Below are 14,718 nucleotides of genomic sequence, written 5' to 3'. Positions count from 1 at the left end.
TCTTCCTCCTCCCCTTCCTCTAACTGCTCTTCTTCTTCCTCCTCCCCTTCCTCTTCCTCCTCTTCTTCCTCCTCCCCTTCCTCTTCCTTCTCCCCTTCCTCTTCCTCCTCCCCTTTCCTTTTCCCTCCTCTTCTTCACCTTCCTCCTCTCCTTCCTCCTCCCCTTCCTCTTCTCCTCCTCCTCCTCCTTCCCCTGTTCCTCCTCCTCATAACATTCAGCTCTTCTTGCAGAGGTGTTAGGGTATTGTTGAAAGTGCAGTGACTCTGGAGTCAGAGGGCCTGGTTCGGAGTCCCGTCACTGTTACTTATTGTGTGACTTTGGCGAAATCACTCAGTCTTCTCTGGGTTTCAGTTTTCTCATTTGTAAGGAAATAAATAAAAAACCAACCAAAAAAAATGAGAGGGTTGGATGGATGACCTTGAATGTCCCTTCCAGTCATGAATCCCATGATCCTAAGAACTGGTTCTCCCACTAGTGACCCTGAGGAACTACCCTCATTCCATAGGAACCTATTGCTGCCTCCTGGTTGGGGCCCTGGGTTCTTACTGGATGCTGCAGGGTCCTGTGTGGGCAACATTTCCTTCAATCGATCAATCAACATTTATTAACAGACAGTAGTGAATTGGATTTAGTAGGAAAAGTTCCCTAGGCACCACGTGGATCCTCAATGAAACCTGGGGCTCTGGGGAGGTCGAGGTCCCGAATTCTCTCCCAGAGATGTCAGAGCCCAGGATGCCTGGGAAGCCAGGGGTAAAGGGGTGAAACTAGGTCTGGAAACCCAGGGAGATGTTACTTATTCTCCTGGAGCAGCAGGGGGGGTGCCTGCTCCCTCCCTCTTCCAATGGTCTCATTTCTTTTGGGGGGTCCATTTCCTCTTCTATTCCTGGCTGTGCCTGTGGACTCACCCCAACTCTGATCACTTTCCCTGCTTTCAGCCTTTCTGTTCTGTTTCCACTTGGGGACCCTCAGGGTCCCATACTTCTTGCTTTGGCCTCTGCCCTTGGATCCAGAAGTAGACTTTAGGGGATGCTGGTAGATTAGATGTAAAAGGGACCTCAGAGGTGATCTGGGTCCCTCCCCTCCCCACCTCCTAATTTTATATAGAGAAGGAAGTTTAGGCCTACATTAAATCACAGATAGACATACTGGTAAGGCCTGGCAGACACATCAGTTAGGATCTGAGACTCTTGGACAGCAGACAACTGTTCATTTCATTTAATGCAATTTTATTTCATTTAATAAACATTTATTTTGTTGGAGCTCTCATGGAAAAAACTTGTATACATTTCACTGAGGGAGATTGCAAAGCTGGGATAAGATACAGCTCCTCTCTTCCTGGGGCTCACAGGCTAGTAAGGGGATTGAGCAGAAACCCAGACAACTGTAATACATAATAATGAAAACCTAAGTACATTAGAAGGGCGAAAATGAAATGTCCTTGGAAGTTTGAGATAAGAATTTACCATTCATCCATTCAAGCATTTATTAAGTGCCTACTGTGTTCCAAGCACTAGAGGTACAAAGACAGAAAACCCAAACAATCCTTGCCCTCAAGGGGCTTATAGTCCATTTTTGGTAAACATGTACACAAATAAATGTAAAATATGTACATAGTGAATGCAGGATCATTTGGAGAGAGGGAAGGGGACATAAACAGCTAGAGGGTACCTGACAGAGAAAGTTGGGAGGGTTCTGTCTGGAGGATGTACCCCGTCCCTGCCCCACCTGCCGATGGATGGCTGGGAATATTTGTCAAGTGTCAGGCCTGGAGGAGTTTGGCCTCAGAGTCTTTCACAGCCTAAGACTCTGAGAAAGTGTGACTTCACAGAATCACTGGGTGCCAGAGCTGGAGGGATCCTTTTTATTTTTCTCTCAATGATTATTTATTAAATGCCTTCTCATTTTTGTTTTTGGATTCCCAGTGGCTAGCACAGGCCTGGGCAGGCACACAGTAGGCTCTTTAATAAATGCTTGTGGACTGGTCCCTTGATTGCTAGGCCCTGGGCTTGTTGCTGGGGATATGGAGACAAAAGTGAAGCTGTCTCTGCCCTCAGAGAGCTTACAATCTAAAGGAAGAAGCAACATGTACATAGATATGGAAATAGAAAATATAGGCAACATAAATTAAATGTAATTTAGTGGCCAGAACTCAAACAACCAGGGTCATTAGGAAAGACCTCGTGAAGAAGCTGAGCCTTGACAGGTCATGTTCCTGGTTTGAAGTGATAGAGATGAGGAAAGACAGCATTCCAGGCCCAGAGGACAGTCTGGAGAGTTAGCCGGCAGACCAGTTTGGCCTGAACATAGAGTATGTGGAAGAGAGTAGAATGAGATCAGCCTAAAATGGCAGGTTGGAGCCAGAATGTGAAGGAATTTAGATGCTAAGAAGATCTTGGATTTTACCCTAGGGGGAATAGGTCGCCCTTAAAGCTTCTTGAGCAGGGAAGTGACCAGATCTTTGTTTTAGGAATATCAATTTGTCATATGGGTGGAGAAGGACTTAGGGAAGGGGAGGTGCCTGGAGACAGGGGCCTGTGAGTAGGCTGTTGCTATAGTTCAGGTGAGAGGGTGATAAAGGCCTCACAGCTACTATGGTTGCCAATGTGAAGGGAAAGAAGGAGATGAATAAGGCTGGATAATGTGTCTGTAGAACTAAAAAGACTGGGTAAGTTAGTGGATATGGGGTGATGCTCCCATTTTATAGCAGAGGAAACTGAGGCCCAGAGAAAAGCAGTGAATTTCATAAGGTTGCACAGTGAATTTGGAGCGGTGCCGAGGCTAGAATCCAGGGCTTTTCAACTTCCAGTTCTGGTGCTTGTGATACTTTCATGATAATATCCTTTGCATGAGTCTCAGAGCTATGGGATCCCAGGGTCAAATTGGGCTGGGTTGTTCTAATAAAGGGTAGTGAAGAGACACAAATCCTGGGCTGTGTGTTGGGGATGGTGGTGACTCTTAATGGATTGGTGTGGGGTCCATTAATTTTCAGAGAGCTGGGTCTGTGTGGGGTATTGATTGATTAACCCTAGAGGGGAGGCCATCTGGTCCCGTTAGCAGACTGCTTAGGGCTTGTCTCCTGAGCTCCTGTGATGATAGGATACCCCAGGGAGAGGAAAGCCCAGAACGTCTCTGTGCTCAGGACCCTGGAAGTGAGGGGCACCTGCCATCTGGGGCCCTTTTGTCCAAAGACTTGTATTTACTGCCCTGAATGTGGCCGGTGATGAAAACAAGGGCTCCCATTTATCTCACACTTTGTCCCACTCCTCCTTCTTGCCTCCTCTGATCCGTCCTTCTCCTCCCTCTTTTTTCAAGCTTTATTTTCTTCAGGTAAGGAACAACCCATCACACTCCCACTTCTGCCTTTAAAGAATCTCATTGAGGCAGGGAGTGGTACAGTTATCCTTTCCACATTGAGGAGGTTAGGGGCGTGGCACCCCCACCATATGGAAAATCTGTGTGACATTTTTTGGCCCTCTCTTTGTACCAGAGAAGAAGTCTGAATTTTTTCCTTTTCTTTATGAGGTATTTACAGTACCTTATTGTAAAATTTGCGCTAAGTATTTGGCCATAGGCTCAGTGTCATCTGTGACTTCTGCAAAACTCCCTCTAAATTCCCATACAATTTCTTATACTGACCTGTGGATATACTGAAACCACGATGGGGAAAGTTGCGATGTGGAAGGGATGGCTAGCTGTATAGTGGATAGAGTCCTTGGTTTGGAGTCAGGAAGACCCGAGTCTGAATTTTGCCTTGGACATTATCTGTGTGACCTTGAGTTAGTCACTTAACTTCTCTCTGTCTTAGTTTCTTCATCTCTAAAATGGAGCCATTGCCCAATGCCCTTCTCTGTGCTTGCCCCAGACAGTGCCCAAAGGCTTAAAGTTGTAGAATAGATTTGCACTGGTAGAGGGAGGTTCCTCTTCCGAGACAGTTAATTGAATGAAATTGTAACAGCTGAGACATGGGTGGTGTTTTAAGGTTTTCAGAGCTCTTGGTGATCTCATCTGGGTTCTCAACAAGCCTGTGAAGTAGGTGCTGTAGGCATGTCCTCCTGATGTCACAGAGATGGAAACTGAGGCACAGAGAAGGTGAGGAATTTTTGTAGATCGCGAAGCTCCTAACAACCAGTAACCAGAAAGCGTTCGCACTCGGGTTTTCCTTGCTCTAAGGAAGCGTCAGAGCCTGGGAGTTCCTGGTGCCCGACACAGCACTCTCCCCTAGTAGAATACCATTCTACTTTTCCTCTCGGATGGGGACAGGGATGGCCAAAGAGGGTGAGGCCTCCAATCCCACTAGCAGATGGGGTGTTGAGCCATTTAGAGAGGGAGAGGATGGTTAATGTTTGGCCAGGAGGAGGAAATATCCTGCCAGTTCCCAGAAGGTGCCTGGCCAGCTTGACTCCTACGGTTCTTCTCTCTCCCAGGACCAGGCTTCACTCACTGCTGATGTTGGGATCGGAGTCTCCACTCCAGGTTGGAGCAGGCAGGAGTCTCTGAGTAGAGCCTTGGAGGGCGCATACTATTTGAAAGCTGACTGATCTCCCAGGGCAGTGGGCAGATCAGCTGTGGGGGCTGGAAGAGGGTGGGACTGGGACAGCCAACTCTACTCCGTCCACCTGTGGTTTGTCTTTGGGTTAATGATTTGCAAAGGGAGTTGATCAGGCTCTTTGCCGGCTGGAAGCTCCTTCTACAGCCAGTGAGGCAGTTGCCAGAGCTGAAGGCTAGGAGGGAGATAAATAGAAGTGGGTAGAGAAGGGCGTGCGTGTGTGCGTGTGTGCGTGTGTGCGTGTGTGCGTGTGTGTGTGTGTGTGTGTGTGTGTGTGTGTGTGTCTGTGTGTCTGTGTCTCTAGTCTTCTCCATGACCTCCTCTCCCTCTGATCACATTTCCTCTCTTTCTTCCTATAGGAGAAGGTGGTGAGCTGAGCACAGTCATAGGCAGATGGCTTCCTCAGACCCGGCTCCTCAGCCTGCAGTAGGTACTGTAACCTTTAGACTTTATTATTTTTTTTTCCAACTTGCTTCTCATTTTATATTAGAAGGGGGGCCCTGTTTGGTTCATAAGGGACTGTCTTACCCATCTCCGGGGCACAGGACTGAAAAGTCAGTGTGAATGAGAGTATGTGCCACTGGGCCTGAGGGTCATTTTGAGCAATTAAAGACTCCTGAGTTTAAATCCTGTCTCTGCCATGGACTTGTGTTAACTTAGTGAAGGCTGCTTCACATTTCATACTCAGTGGCTCCTCTGCTCTCCCTCATTTTCCCTAATTCAATTAATTATTCAGTACCTAGCATGTGATCAGTGGTAGGAAAAATACCTGGATTCATAGATACTGTCACCATCACAGGGACATTACCATAGTGTGTGAGGACTTCCAGGATACAGGCAGTCTGAACATTATTACCCCCGTCTTAGAGATACGGAACCTGAAAAAGAGAGGGATAAAGGGGTCATGGTTTCAACCAAGAACAGATTTCAAGTTGGCCCTTCTTTCAGGTGTGCCACAATATCCAAATTTGTAGAGACAGTAGGGCACTTGGGACCTTAGAAGGTCAGGAGGTCAGAGTCTTTAGAACAAAGAATGTCAGAGCTAGGGGAAAGACTTGGATCAAAGAATGCCGGAGCTGGAAGGGGTTATGGGGTTCATTTTAGCCAGCTCCTTCCTTAGGCAGAAGAGGAAACGGAGGCAGGATTTGATCACTGTCCTCAGAGAAATCATAGAGAAATAAGAAGGGCCAGAGATAACTACTGTAAAAAAGACTGTGGTGACTGCATAAAGGGATGGCCAGTTTATGGGAATTCAGAGGCACTTGTGACTTGGGAAACTCAGGGAAGGCGTCATGGACGTCATAACACTTGGCCTGGGCCTTGAAGGTAGGGTAGGATTCTGACAAATAGAAAAGTAAATTGGAGCCATTCTAGGCTGGCCTCCAAAGAGGTACAGAGGGAGCCAAGAGCCTGGGAAACGTCGGCTAGCCTTCTGGGGGAGGAGAAGCCTATGTGACAAGGAGTCATAAATCTGGAAGGGTCACTTGGGGCCCATTCACAGAGGACCTTGAATTTCAGGTTGAAATTGTTACTGCTTTGCTCACTAGGCAATAGGAAGTGATTGAATTATCCTATCAGAGCTGTACTTGAGGAAGATTCTTCTAGTGGCAGTATAATGAGTTTAATTTGATTCAGCACATTTATTAAGTGGCTGCTCTGTGCCTGGCATGGTGCTTGGCACTGGGGATACAAAAATGGAAACAGGGCAGCCCCTGCCCTCAGGGAGCTTACATTCTATGCAACAGGGTCATGAGTAAATGAGTATAGGGTATCTGCAAAGCAGGAAGAAGTGAAGAAGGGGAAAGAAGATTGACTTTGCAGTCAGGGGACCTGTGTTCAAATTTGACCCTCATGTTTACTACCTGTGATCCAGGGCAAGTCATTGGACTAAAAATATGGTGGTTGGGCCAGCTGGCCTCTGAAGTGTCTCCCAGATCCAGGTCTATGGTCTTGGGATGCTAACAGCCAGTGAATTCACAGATTGGAGAGTGCTAATACCTGGGGGATGGAAGTGGTCCAGGAAAAGCCTCGAGCAGGAGTCAGGATCACTAGCCAGGCTTCTACCAGGCAGAATTGGAGAGAGATTGGATTAAATCCCAGTTTAACTCAATGTGCATGCATGATGTACCTGCTGTGTGCCAAGTGTTGAGGGACACACTGGGGCTACAAAGGTGAATGTGAAATGGTTCCTGTCCTAACGGAGCTTTAAATCCTACTGAAATTTCATACCTGGTGAAGCATTTGTGCAAACACATGGAGGTGGGAGATGACTGAGGGAACACTTGGCAGCCCACTTTCACTAGAAGAATAATGTGAAATAAGACTGAAAAAGTAGTGGAGAGTCATATAGTGAAAGCCTGGATTGGACCTGGGAGAGAGAAGAGATGGGGCGACCAACATGGAGGCTGCCGTGGTGAACAATCCCTTCCTTTTGCCTACTTTCCAGGGGTGTTGGAAAGAGATTACATCAGTTTAAAAAAAAAAAAGGCATTTAAAGGTCTTAGAGTCAATGATATATGTGGGGAAAATAGCAAATTTAACTGCAGATTTAAGACTCTCCCTCACTGGGTCTCAATTTCTCATCCCAAAACTGAGGATTGTCCTTATCCTCTTGATCCTTGTGTGTGTATGCATGTGTGTGAATCCAAACTTCACAGAACAAATTGGATTCAGTCAAAGGGTCGCACTTGAGGACCTAGAGTGCCATATGTGTCCTCAAGGCCGCAGGTTCCCCATCCTTGGGATAGAGAGAACCAAGAGAGGACCGTGTTATGGAAGCCAGAGGTTACATGGAAGCCATGTTGAATACTGCAAGAAGGTCAAGGAAGATGGAACCAGATAAGAGACGATGAAAGCCAGAAGTTAAGAGATTGGCAGTCACTTCTGAGAGAGCAGATTTATTGGAGTGATGGTTTTAGAAGCCAGATTTCAAGGGCAGTAGGGAAAGTGGAGGCTGTGACTGTGGACTGCTTGTTTAGACAACAATTGGTGTATTTTGTTTGGGCTCAGCAGACACTTCTCAACAAAGTTCATTCACTGTAAAGTTAAGCAGACTGCCTAGTGGAATGATGACCTCAACAATAGAGGTAACTTTTTATTCTTGTCATTAAAAGGGAAGGCAGTGTATTCTCACTATAATAATTTGGCACAAATTTTGTTGTGTTTGGCCTGAATTTGGTTTCCTTATAGTGCTATGTAGAGAACTTTTTCATGGGATTATAGATTTGGAGCTGGAAGAGACGTTAGGAGTTGTCAATCTAAACCCATTTTCTAGACAAGGAAACTGAGGCAGACTGATATGTGACTTCACCAAGATTATGAAGTTAGTAAAGGCCTGAGGCAAAGCACTCATTCCTGAGTTGGGGTGCTTACACCTCATGTACCTTGTCTTCTAGGGGGTCAGCAGGGAAAGGAATGGAGTGAGTTGTTCAGGAGGAAGCAATTAGTCAGTCAAAAATTTTTATTAGCACTTAATCTGTGCTAGGTCCTGTGTTAGGGATACAAAAAAAGGCAGAAACAGTCTCTGCCCTCAAGGAGATTCTGGTCTAATGGAGAAGACAACAGGTCCATACAAGAATAAATGGGAGGTGAGCTCAGAAGGGGAAGTAGCTGAGTAGATTAGAGGCTCCTCTAGAAGGGGGCATTTGAGCTGAGACTTGAAAGAAACCAGTGATTCTAAGAGGCAGAGGTGAGGAAGGAGGGTCTCCCTGGCCTGGGGTGGTGGCTGCAATTTGTGCAAAGGTGTCAGGACATTAAAATTTGTGGGAGGAATAACAAAGAAGTTAATGTCTCTGGGTCTTCTAGTTCATGGAAGGGAGTTCAGTCCAGGACGTTGGAAAGGTAGGAATGGGCCAGGTTGTGGAGTGGTTTACATACCAAACAGAGGATTTGATATTTGGTCCTGGGGGTGATAGGGAGCCACTGCAGTTTATTAAATTGTTTAGTTTTATATTTGTCAATAAATTTTATTTATTCTTATTAATATTACCACATAATATATTGATACATAGTAATTAATAAAATACATTTATTGATAAATTAAATTTATTAAATGGAGGGTGACATGGTCAGACATGGCCTTTAGGATAGTCACTTTGCAGCTGAGTGGATGATGGATCGAGTGGGGGAGAGACTTCAGTTAGGAGCCTATTGCAATAAATAGTCCAGGCAAGAGGAGATGAGGACCTGAACCAGGATGGGCATTGGGTGGGCTGAGAGAAGGGGATTTCTGCAAGAGAGGTTGTTTAGTTAGAAATGAAAGCTTTGGCAATGGATTCGGTAAGTGCGATGAAGGTAGAATGAGGAGTCAAGAATGATCCCATAGTTTGTGTCTGACCCTCTGTGACCCCATTTGGTGATTTGCCATTTCCTTCTCCAGTTCATTTATAGAGGAGGAAACTGAGGCAAGCAGGGTCAAGTGACTTGCCCAGGGACACACAGCTAGTAAGTGACTGAGGCTGGATTTAAACTCAGGTCTTCCTGACTCCAGACCTGGAGCTCTATCCATTGGTCCACTTAACTGCCCCATTATCCCAAGCCAAGTGTCAGGAAGGAATCTTTAAGGCCTGAACCTTCACAAGAGCACAGCAGCCCAAGAAGAAAAGATAATATTTGGGAGTGAGAAAAAGCCTGGATCCAAAAGCTTGTTAATAGAATTCAATTCAGCAAGAGTAGTGGGTGACTCTAGTGTCAGAGAACCTGGGTTCAAGTCCTGCTTCTGGAGCTTACTAACTGAATAGTCTTGGGCAAGTCACTTAGTAAAAATAATAATAGCTCACATTTCTATGTATTTGTTCCTCAAAACAACCCTGTGAGGTACGTGCTATCACTGGCCCCATTGTGCAGATGGAGAAGACGGAGGCAGAGGAGAAAACAGAGGTTAAGTGACTTGCTCAGGGCCACACAGCTAGACTGTCTGAGATAGTATTCGAATTCAGGTCATCCTGATTTCCAGGTAGTACTCTACCTACCACTGTCTACACCACACTGGTACCTCCTTGGGCCTGTTTTCTAATCTGTAAAATGAAGTGGTTGTACTAGGGGTGGGAAGCCTGAAGCCTCAGGGCCACAAGCAGCCCTTTGACCTAGTCCAGGTTTTACAGAACAAATCCTTTTATTAAGGGGATTTGTTCAGATTCAGTCAAAGGGCCACACTTGAGGACCTAGAGGACCACATGTGGCCTCAAGGCTGCAGGTTCCCTACCCTGGCTGGTCTCTGGGGTTCAGGCATCCTTATTAAGCACCTACTATGTTCTGGGAGCAGTGCTAGGTACAGAGATGCAAAAACTAAAAAATAGAATAATTCCTGTCTTCAAAGAGCTTATGTGACATTGCCAGGGGAACATTGAAATGTAAAGAAAGGAAGACAGAGTAATTGTAAAGGGAAAGAGCAGGCCACAGTAAGGCTGGAATAGATCATAAGATCATAGATTGACAGCTGGAAGGGACCCTGTGGGACCAGGTTATCTGCTCCCATCTCATTTTACAGAGGGGGAAACTGAGGCACAAAGTGATGATGTGATTTACACGGCAGGTATGAAAGATGCCACCTGAACCCAGGTCTTCCTGACTCTAAGGGCAGCTTGCAACCCACTATGCCATTGCTGATTGGAGCCAAATTGTATAGAACCTTAAATACCAGGATAACGACTTGGCATCATATACCATAGGCATTGGGGAACCATTGAAAACCTTTGAGGGGGAACTTAATCATGAGTGAGATTACACTGGTACATGATGACGGCTAAATTGGAGCAGAGAAAGATGGAGGAGAGCAAGCATTTATTAAACATCTACTGTGTACTAGGCACTGGGGATACAAAGGAGCTCACAATCGAATGGGGGAGATAACATGCAAACAAATACGTGCAAATAAGCTCTAGACAGGTTAAGTAGAGAATAATTAACAGAGGGAAGGCATTAGAATGAAGACGAGTTGTGAAATACTTCTAGGAGATGGGATTTTTGTTTGGAATTAGAGGAAACCAGGTCAGTAGTCGGAGCAGAGGAGAGAGCATCCCAGGCATGGGGGAGAGCCAGAGGAAATGCCCGGAGTTGAGATGGAATGTCTTGTTTATGGAACATCCAGGGAGTCAGCGTCACGGGATGGAAGAGGATGTGTCAAGGGGGAAGGTGTAAGTAGATTGGAAAGGTAGGAGGCAGCTAGATTGGGAAGGGCTTTAGATAATACCAGAGGATTTTGTATTTGATCTGGGAGGCGATAGAGAACCCCTCCAATAGTGGGGGATGACATGAATGGTCCTGCACTTTGGGAAAATCCTTTAGTGGCTGAATGGAGTTGAGTTTAGTGAATGGAGTATAGTGAATGGAGTGTAGTGGCTGAATGGATTGAGTGGGGAGATACTGGAAGCAGGCAGATTTACTACCAGGCTATTACAGTAATCCAGTTGTGAGGTGATAAGGGTCCACACCAGAGTGGGGGCAAAGTCAGAGGAGAGAAGGGAGCGTATTTGAGAGATGGTACCAAGGTAAAATTCACAGGCCTTGTCAACAGCTTGGGGGGCGAGAAATAGTGAAGAATCCAAGATGACTCCTATGTTGTGAATTTGGGGGGACTGGGAGGATAGTGTTGCCCTCCATAGTAATAGGGAAGGTGGGGAACTGGGAGAGGATTTAGGGGGAAAGATAACGAGTTCTGTTTTGTATTTGCTGAGTTTAAGATGTCTACTGGTTATCTAGTTGGAAATGTCTAAGAGGCAGTTGGAGATGCAAAATTGGAGGTCAGCTGAGAGAGTAGGGTAGGAATGGTAGATTTGAGAATCATAGTCATAGAGATCATAATTAAATCCATTGGAACAGATGAGATCACCTAGTGAAGAGGTACATAGAGAAAAGAGGGCCTGAGGGACACCTATGGTTAGAGGGTGTGAGCTGGAGGAAAATTCAGCAAAAAGAAAGCTCCCTGAGACCCTTAATCAAGGACTGAGAAAGTGTTAGACTCTTTCATTAAAAAATAAAATGAATATTGTTCAGTGACAAGCAGTTCTCTTTAGGCAAAGAACTATAAAACCCCTCAAGTTAGCTGTCTGGGTAATACAGACAAGACCAGCTAACTCTTAACTTTCTCTAATCAATCATCTTCTAGCAAAGCAATGCCTCTTCTCCAATTAGCCTAGCTCATAGAAAAACAGATGCAAAGCTTGTATTTCATCCTGTTTCTCCCTTATCAAACCAGGTATCCCTGAGGGGTTTCCTTTCCTTTGGGCCTTATATGGTGCCCAAAAGCATTGAGTTCAAATGGTACTATATATATAATAGTAGGATTCAGTCCTTCTTCAGTCAGCAGAGCAAATGAGCTCTCACATGTGACCTAGGCCTTTTCCAACCAATCAGAAAAGCTACTCCTCTCTTCCAAACTGTAGGATCCCATCAAAGTGGCTGAAGAATCAATTGTCTAAGATGTAAACCTTCTAAATATTTTATTTCTTACCCACTACTTATGACTCCTCCTGCATTTAGCGGATTTTTTTTTCTAATATACTTTCCTGTAATTTCTTCTCAAAACTTTTTCTTTAGCTTTTACCTTTCACTGCCTCTAGTAGTCAATGAGTCATCTTTACCTTATGAGGCAAAACTTAAGAAAATTCATCTCTCTTGTAGGTATGAACCTATCTTCCCATAGTTCCTTGACAGTTATTTGATGAATAGTTTCTCAGTATAAATTTCAAAACCCTAAAACATAGTCATGTGCCAAAGAATTGATGGACTGCATTGTTTTACCCCTTCATTCTTTGCACTCCCATCAAATAGTCCTCTCAGTGCCTTAATCTGAGGGAAAGGTGTTCGAATTTCAGGTTTTAAAGTCCTTTATCACCTAGATGCTTCCTAACTTTTTAGTCTTTCTTACATATTACTCCCCTCCACAAAATCTGCTGACGCTGGCTTCATTTTTGTTCCTTGAAAAAGACACTATTTCCTGACTCAGTACCTTTTTATTGGCTGTCTCCAATGCCTGGAATGCTTTTCCTCCTCATTTTCATCCCCTGGCTTCCTTGATTTCTTTTAGGTCTCATCTGAAACCCCACCTTCCATAAGAAGTCTTTCCTGATCCCCCTTAATGTTAATGACTGCCCTCAGTGACCATTCTGAATTTATCCAATTCGTTTGCATGTTATTTCCCCCATTAGATTATGTACTCTGTGAGGGCAGGGACAGCTTTTTTGTTGCCCTTTCCTTTGTATCTCTAGAGCTCAATGCTGAGCCTTCCTGGCACATAGTAGGTGCTTAATAAAAAGATGCTGATTTGACTGGGTGCTTAGGACACCTTTTGTTATTCTTCAACATTTTATCTGAGAGATTTTGTCTCTTCACACTTTAGTTTGGTCTGTTCTCTTCCCTTTTCTACAACCAAACAGTTTACATTTGAAAAGGGGTAGTTTCTTACAGGTAAAGTGAGTGAGTTGGGCTAGATGGCCTTTGGGGTCCTTTTGGGCTCTAAATCTTAAGTTCCTACACAATAGATGCCCTCTTCCCCTGTTGTTTTAAACAATTGGATTCTGCTCTACCTGGCTGGCCTCCCCACCCTCCTCCAGACAAGAAATTTGAATTAGGAGTCCTCCAAAGTCATCTTACTACTAGTAGGCAGGGAAAAATGATGACTTAATTTGTGGGCAATTTATGGTTCAGTGGAGGGAGGATGTTGCCTCAAATGTCCTTTCCTCAGATTCTGCCCAGTGGAAATGTTTGAGCTTTGTGCCTATCACAGGGTGAGAATTATGTGCCTGACTCAGCATCTTGCACATGGTAGGTGATTAATACAAATTTGTTGCATTGAATTTCAGGAGTGGGTCAGTGAATGTCCAAAGGACAAGCTAAAATCTTTGTTGCTTCATGACTAAGGTGACAAACTCTTTTCAGTTTGTGGGAAAGGGGACTGGATGGGAAGGCCATTCATTAGCCATGTGACATTGGGCAAGTCACTTGATATGCCCTAGCCTCAGTTTCCTTTTCTGTAAAATATTGAGGTCAAGGTGGGGCTTTGGCACAGATGAGGCTTTGTTTCATTTTTGTCTGTCTGGCACATAGTAGATAGTTAGTAAATATTTGTTGATTGATTTTAGTCCTGGGACTTAATAGGTCCTAGAAACCTGTATGTGTTCGTGTGTGTGTGTATGAGCATGTGCACGCGAGTTTCCATTCTGTTTCTTTAAGCAGAGGTTAACAGAAGGGCCACCCTCTAGCTCTATCCTGCAGTTATAACCTCCTATGTACCCTATGCTCCCATCTGTAGTTGTGGACATTTGAACCTGGTCTTGAAGAGTGAGTAGCATTGCCAAGTTGGGACTCAGATGGGGGTGAGGGAGGCAGGACATGTTCCAGGTGTGGACATAAAATCCTCTTTGGGCACAAGGCACTCTTTATGTTGATTCAACCTTATCCGATTATAACTGGCTCACTTCCCCATATGACATACACAGATTAATCCAATGTATTATATGATTGTCCTGTTTTCTTGGACAAAACTCGAATTTTTCCTTTCCCATGGAATAGAAGCTTCACCAGGGCCATGGCTGACATTTTAGACAGTATATCCAGTTTTCTTTGCCTGGGATAATTTATGTATGAGTTTGCCAGAGGCAGGGGGATGGACTAAATGACCTCTTCAAATCCCTTCCGACCAATGACTCTGGTGAGGTCATTATTGGTTGTGTCTAACTATTTGTGATCCCATTTAGGGTTTTCTTGGCAAAGGTACTGGGGTGGCTTGCCATTTCCTTCTCCAGCTCATTTTACAGATGAGGAAACTGAGACAAACAGGGTTAAGTGAGTTGTTCAGGGTCATACAATAAATGTCTGAGTCCAGATTTGAACTCAGAAAGATGAGTCTTCCTGACTCCAGGTCCACTGCTCTATGTACTGTGGTGTCACCTGAGGATGGAGGATGTTGCAGAGGAGAGAGGAAGAGAAAAAAGGACATAGATGTAAGGCAGAAGGAAAGAAGCAGAGAAAACAGGGCTGCCTACTCTCAACTTTCACCTTCTGACTCTGAGCCAGTCAAGGTGGGTTGGGGTGGCAGTGGGGGCTCAGCAGTATCAGATATGATTCTGTGAACTGGCTCACCGAAACTCCGAACAGGTTTTCTGTCAGCTGTGTTTATGGACACAGGTTTACCATGTACACACACACACACACACACACACACACACACACAC

General features: G+C 45.0%; 1 protein-coding gene across 2 annotated transcripts in view; it reads left to right on the top strand.

Annotated features, from left to right (window-relative positions):
* The window catches only part of ARHGEF10L (Rho guanine nucleotide exchange factor 10 like), a 224,909-nt gene that overhangs the window by 35,070 nt on the left and 175,121 nt on the right, over positions 1-14,718 (top strand). For both annotated transcript variants that reach the window (XM_069078397.1, XM_069078396.1), the window contains exon 2: positions 4,906-4,976. In XM_069078397.1, coding sequence (XP_068934498.1) covers positions 4,940-4,976 — 37 coding nt within the window. In that variant the 5' untranslated portion in view covers positions 4,906-4,939. The remainder of the gene's footprint in view (positions 1-4,905; positions 4,977-14,718) is intronic.

The sequence above is a fragment of the Petaurus breviceps genome, unplaced genomic scaffold (genome assembly GCF_028583685.1).
Source record: "Petaurus breviceps papuanus isolate PSGF00001 unplaced genomic scaffold, PetGlider_PUasm1.0 91041, whole genome shotgun sequence".
Lineage (NCBI taxonomy): Eukaryota > Metazoa > Chordata > Mammalia > Diprotodontia > Petauridae > Petaurus > Petaurus breviceps.
The sequence above is the reverse complement of the archived record's forward strand: the minus strand, read 5'-3'. Positions and strand labels throughout refer to the sequence as shown.